This window comes from Morone saxatilis, unplaced genomic scaffold, assembly GCF_004916995.1.
Source record: "Morone saxatilis isolate NCDOM2014 unplaced genomic scaffold, NCSU_SB_2.0 Contig11, whole genome shotgun sequence".
Lineage (NCBI taxonomy): Eukaryota > Metazoa > Chordata > Actinopteri > Moronidae > Morone > Morone saxatilis.
Genome location: NW_023339663.1, coordinates 25,279,898 through 25,286,248, shown reverse-complemented (window position 1 = coordinate 25,286,248; position 6,351 = coordinate 25,279,898). Strand labels below are relative to the sequence as shown.

At 38.7% G+C, this 6,351-nt stretch overlaps 1 protein-coding gene across 1 annotated transcript in view; it reads left to right on the top strand.

The window, feature by feature from the left end:
- The window catches only part of tdp1 (tyrosyl-DNA phosphodiesterase 1), a 12,711-nt gene extending 7,458 nt beyond the window's left edge, over positions 1-5,253 (top strand). The window contains exons 7-14 of the mRNA XM_035682206.1: positions 119-281; positions 903-1,079; positions 1,659-1,707; positions 1,924-1,990; positions 2,294-2,401; positions 2,925-3,027; positions 3,222-3,324; positions 5,012-5,253. Of these exons, the coding sequence (XP_035538099.1) occupies positions 119-281; positions 903-1,079; positions 1,659-1,707; positions 1,924-1,990; positions 2,294-2,401; positions 2,925-3,027; positions 3,222-3,324; positions 5,012-5,085 (844 nt within the window). The 3' untranslated portion in view covers positions 5,086-5,253. The remainder of the gene's footprint in view (positions 1-118; positions 282-902; positions 1,080-1,658; positions 1,708-1,923; positions 1,991-2,293; positions 2,402-2,924; positions 3,028-3,221; positions 3,325-5,011) is intronic.
- Positions 5,254-6,351: the final 1,098 nt, after the last annotated feature.

Below are 6,351 nucleotides of genomic sequence, written 5' to 3'. Positions count from 1 at the left end.
ACACACACACACACAAAGACTTGATATAGACATGACGCTGGAAAATAAGGAGATACGCAGTAATAATGAGTCTTACATCCAACCAGGTAATATAGACATTGATCAGCTGCTAAATGGTAATCTTGCAGCATTCAGTACAGTTGAAAGTAAATAATAAAATCTGGATCTGGATTATAAGCATCCTCTTGTCTTGTATTATCAGGGTTTATTTGGTTGGCTCAACACCAGGGAGATATGTTGGTGCAGACATGGATCGCTGGGGCCATCTGAGGCTGAGGAAGGTAGAAATTTCTCTGTTTGTTTCTACTCTCTTCATCTCCCACTCTCCTCTCTAGCTACTTAATAACATACTGTAATCCAAGACACAAAGCGGGGAAAGAAACAGAAGTCAACAGCTGCCAGTAGTTGCAGTTTGTCTTTATGTTATGGTTGTTGCCTCAGTTCATTTCAGTGCAATGTGAAAATCAACTTTTAGACACTTGAGATTCGCTGTCAAACTCGACCATCCCTCCCACGGTCATCAAAGATACTTGTAATGAAATGGATTGGAAAGAATTGGTGCTTGTGACATCTGATTTGCACATATGACCAATGTTGAAATATACATGTCAGCTATATTCATTTTGCATGCCGACTGGCTGATAGTTTGCATCTTAGCAACACGGCTCTTAAAGGCATTTCCCAAAGTAACGTTCTAAGGTATTTCCTTGCATGTACATATCCATATAAGTGGTAATAGAGGTAATAATTCAGCAGCACCGCAATAACCATGTATTGAGACTAAAAATAAAGTATTTTTTTTCGCAAAACAATGACAACATTGCACAAATGTTGCAAAATATAACAATTTCCACTAACTGGGATTTTCTCCTCTCTGTCGTCTCTTCTTCTGATTTTATTAGCTGTTGTATGACCAAACAGATCCTGTTCCCGGCGAGGAAAGGTGGCCTGTGATTGGCCAGTTCTCAAGCATCGGCTCTATGGGACTGGACAAGACCAAATGGTTGGCAGGGGAATTTCAGCGCACCATGACCACACTGGGGAAATCCTCTCTTCGCTCAGACCCCCCCATGCACTTGGTACATGCCTCCAGCACAAACTCGATGTGGTGTGTTGTTTGTGTGATGCAGCATTCAAATGTTATAAGAAAGAGAACACAATACAAATCAGGTTTACTATGGCTGCTGCTGCTATTATCATTGTGTTCCCTCAGCTTTCAAGCGGTAAATTATAGAACAGCCATTTTTAAGTTACATTTTCACACTTCCTTAGAGTCCCTGCAGGACAGTTGATTGTCTAAAAGCATTTTCTATCAAGCATGCATGTAGTGCTTGATATAAAATTTAACCCCTACCTGCCCCATTGGCAATACAGAATATCTCGTAATAAGATTACTTGTGAAATGTAGAAATGTACTGTATCTCTCAGACATGTAAGAAAATAAACCAATTTCATAAATTAAAGAGATGCTATGTAACTTCTGAAAGAAGAAATGACACATTTTTCTTCTTGGATGTGAAAAGTTAAACACATAAGCAATAAAACACACTGTAATTTCACTGACCTAATGACTCAATTTGTGCTACTGTTGCTGGCATTAACCTCTCTTTAAGATTATAAAACTAAGACTTTCTTGGCAAATGGTTTGATCTTTACAGGTGTATCCATCAGTTGAAGATGTGAGGACTAGTTTAGAAGGCTACCCAGGTGAGTAGTGTTTTTTTTTAATTCACATTTGAAAACTGCATTTGTTAATATGTATTGTGTTGTCAGGTACATTTCGGCAGCTTGTTTGCTTTTTGGTATTATTTATTTTATCATCCACCTCAAACATCAGTGTTTGACTGATTACGTAATCGATCTAGCATTTGAATGTTTATTGACTGCTGTGTGTTTGGTTGTGATGTCTCTTTTGTCGTCCAGCGGGAGGCTCTCTTCCCTACAGCATCCAGACAGCTCAGAAACAACTGTGGCTCCACTCCTACTTCCAGTAAGTTCACGCCTACAAATTAAAACTCAGCCGTGTTGTACTGGTACTTCTATGTTACATCACATTTGTAAAACTGGTTAGCTGGTTAGGATGTCTGTCTTCTTTGTCACAGTGGACAAGGTTCTACACACTTGAATTGCATTTGCCTTTGAAATTTGGTCAGAAATGATGGGACTGGTCTCTGTGTACAGGATGATTTTAGACCTACAGTTTACGCAGCAGACCTATTCATAGTTAAACATTGCTCTAAATTTAATTCAGCAGATTAATAAAATACTCTTTTTTGCATGTGTGCGTGTGCAGCCGTTGGAAGGCGAATACGACAGGAAGGAGTCATGCCATGCCACACATCAAGACGTACATGAGGGCATCACCAGATTTCACTCAGCTGGCCTGGTTCCTCGTCACAAGGTGTGTGTGCCAGCTTATTAGTAGTTTTATTATGTGACATTATATATTCTTCTTCATTTGCAATTGTTATTCAGTGTTCTCTTATTTCTTACATATTACTAATGAAACTTGTGCAGTAACTAATTAAAGAAACAGTACCATTAAAGTTTATTCAAAACCCAAAATCCAACTTTGTTGCGCCAAATGCATTTCCTCGACGACAACACGACACGACAACAATGTAATTCAATTTCCACCTCTTAAATAATTAGCAATATACTCTATGTTAGATATAAACCATAATCAATAATAAATATGGTTGTATAATTTGTGTATTGTGGTTGTATGCATTATGTTTCTCATCAGTGTGTCAGATAACACTGTTCATGACAGTTATTTAGGACAGCAGTCACGTTAAAGCCCACCAAACTGAAAATCAGTTGAAACGATCATTTCAGATTATTAATATGCTGAGATGATCCTTTCCTTATCTTCACAGCTGTATTGAAACATCAAACTGTGTGTGTTTCTTGGTGTGTTTCAGTGCCAACCTGTCCAAAGCAGCATGGGGTGCACTGGAGAAGAACAACACTCAGGTGATGGTTCGTTCGTACGAGCTGGGAGTCCTCTACGTGCCCTCCGCCTTCGTAAGAACAACCCACATGGGCAAACAGTAGCTCTGTGCTAACATGTCATTCTTTGTCCAATACACACCTCCAAACATTTCCATTGTTCATAAATGTGAATAACAGCGTAGAAGATAAAGCCTTGTGCTGAGTAACAATAAAAGCTACACAGCTGCTGTGTAGTAATATGTGGTGTGATGGTTTTCTCCTTCCAGAACATGAAGACCTTCCCTGTTCACAAAAACCCATTTCCCGTCTCCTCCTCCGCTGGTTTCCCTGTGCCCTTCGACCTTCCTCCTACATGCTACTCCCCTAAAGGTACAGAAGTGTGTGTGTGTGTGTGTAGGAAATCTATTGTATGTAGTTAGGTGCAGACTGGATTACTCAGTGAGTCTGTTGCTCTCTAACTTAGTGTTTGACTCTTGCTTAACGGCAGTTAAAAGTGGGTCCTCTCAGGTGTAAACCCTGGTTATAGTATCACATGGTATTTAATAATGCAGTTTGAACTCATTTTAAAGTGTATTTTCAAAGTCTAATTCCAGCATTGTACTGAACTCTGTGGTCTTAAACTTCAGTGAATCCAGACGTGCAGCAGGTTTAAACTGCAGTTACAGCGACATCTAGTGGCATTTTAGGTGAATGGTTTACATTAAAACCATAGCTGTAAAGAGGTTTAAGAGAGCACATCATTTATTCCTCAAAACACGGGTTGAAATTTAAATATTTCTAGAGAGTTGTGGCATATTGTTAAACTTGGACCTAAAGATAAGTTTGGTCTATTTTTCTTGTTCTTCTTAAAATTAAGCCATGTTCCTAGTTTCACAAGATAATAATATATAATTACAATAAACTTTACTTCTTTTATAGCACCTTTAATAGCATCAAATGAAGCTCAAAGTGCTTCACAAAGGTAACAAATCAATAACACAGGTATTAAAAACGAGACATAACGATACTAGTAATAAAAACAATCATATGATATACAAACCATGAAATAACATATAACAATGTAAAACCAAAAGGTGGAATTAATTCAAAGCTAGATCCTAAAAATAGGTTTTGAGCAGCTGTTTTTTTTTTTTTTTTTAAACAGTCAACAGAAGTTGTTTGTCTTTTTTGTGATGGGAGTTTGTTCCAAACCTTCAGTGCATAACAAGAAAAAGCTGCTACACCATATATTTTATTAAATCATCCTAAGCAACCTAATGGAATGGTTTGGAACATACTCAGATAAGCAGTCTGAGAGGTATGAAGGAGGTGCCGGTGTAATGACGCTAGTACCGGAGTAATATTTTCTCTTTTCATGTTTTTTGTTATTCTTGCTGCTGCATTTTGAACGTTGCAGCCTAATAGTGTTTTTTAGGTAATTCAGCATAGAGTGTATTACAGTAATCCAGGCAGATTAAAGAGAGGTAGGGTTTGGGCTTAAAATGATGACAAGTTCATCCTGACTACATCTTTTCAGACACTCCCTCTACTGGGTTGAAAGGTGGTTGTAAACTGTTTAGTTTCCTAATTAATGGCACACATCAACAAAACTGCCATCATCAGCAAGTGCTTTTCTGGAAACCACATATGGGGGGGGGGCTGCCAAGATGGCACTATATCACATTTAGTGCGAATAGACGTAGCAGTGAACAAATGTGAATAATTCTACCAATGAGGCTGAACTGACGAGTAGTTTTCCTGCAGTACTTCACTGTAGAAATCATTATTCCAAAACTCCTGATTAGTTCAATTCAAAGTGTTTCAGGTCATATAGATTATTTCAGAGTCAGTCCCGTTTCTTTTAGCAGATCAATCAGTGCAGCTGAATGGGCATAATCGATGGACCCTATGAGATTGCACTTAGATATTATGCTTTGAGTGAGGCATGTTGTTCCTCCGAGACAGTGAGTGGAGGCACTGCAGCTGGCATAAATGCTGCCATTTTGTCCCTTTTTATTCATGAAACCAAAGTATTCACGTTTAATATAGGTGACCTCTTTTCTTTCTCTGTTTTCAGATCAGCCTTGGATCTGGAACATTCCTTACAGCCAGGCTCCCGACACACACGGCAACATCTGGGTTCCCTCCTGAACACACACACACACACACACACAGACCTCTCTATTCGTTTAAAACCGCTGTGTTTGTAACTATCACTACTATGTCTAGGTGTTAGTTGTTGTCAGTAACATTTATTTTTATATTTTATACCATACTCACATGTTTTCTACCAATAAATAGAACAGTGTTGTCATTGTCCATCTGTTTGTGTCCATTTTGCAACAGGATTTAACTGTAAAAGGACATACCTCATTAGTCTGGGTTAAACATTGATTTATTATATTGCTTAAGATAAGGATCCCACTAAGATTCATCTTCAGTTTTTTACATAAGGCCTGTCCAGCAAAGCATCATAACATAGACAACATACAATAATGAATGGTAACGATGTACTCAATCAATGTCAAGTGGTATGTTTGCTTTATTAGCTATATTATCACTCACTGTGATTTATTTTTCATGTTTTAGATGCACAGAAGGTCACCAAATTATGAGCAGTGAGAGAAGAAATGTGTCATTAAATGTGTCCGGATGTCCAGGATCATATTTTGGCTTAATGCAGCAGATTCAGCATCTTACTGAGTTTAGCTGACAAGAATAGACCTTTCAAATCAAAATGGTTTTACAGCAACTTTCAGATCTGCTCTAAACATGCTGATTGAGCAGTGTTTGTTCCTGAATATCATCCTGAAGAGTTTACTAACTGGGACAATCCAAGATTCTAAAACAGGTACAGGCCCTGCATGACCATGTTGTATCATATGCACAGTGCAGTCTGGTAATACTTTACTACACTTTTCTTGCATACATCAGTGGTTCTCAGTCTTGGTAAGTCAGGGCTTACATCACTGCCGGTTTTCTAACCTACCAGGTTGATAATTGTATTCTCATTGTCTCCACGGTGTTAATTAGTCACTGATTAGGCAGCTAGGATGCAAACCAGCGGGACTGGTTCTAAGTAAGGGCCATATCTACGTTCCCTCTGGGCCTGACACATCAGTAGCATTCTGGGTAAAAGAGTTATAAGACTCTGTTGTCAGCTCCAGAAGAGTCACAAGTAGAATAACTCCCCCTGTGTACTGAAATTGCCATTTTTTTTAAACTAGGACACAATGTGTCTGTGGCCCTAATGGAATATTTTTGCCCTAAAGCCACAAGGTAGCAGCACTTCAGCAGCCCAGTGACCTGGTGATGAGCCCAAATGCCCTAAAATGACCTAATACTCGTCTAGTTAGCTCAGTAGCTATTGTGACAATAGTTAAAGAAACCTAAACACAACCCTAAGCCTGCTGCCCA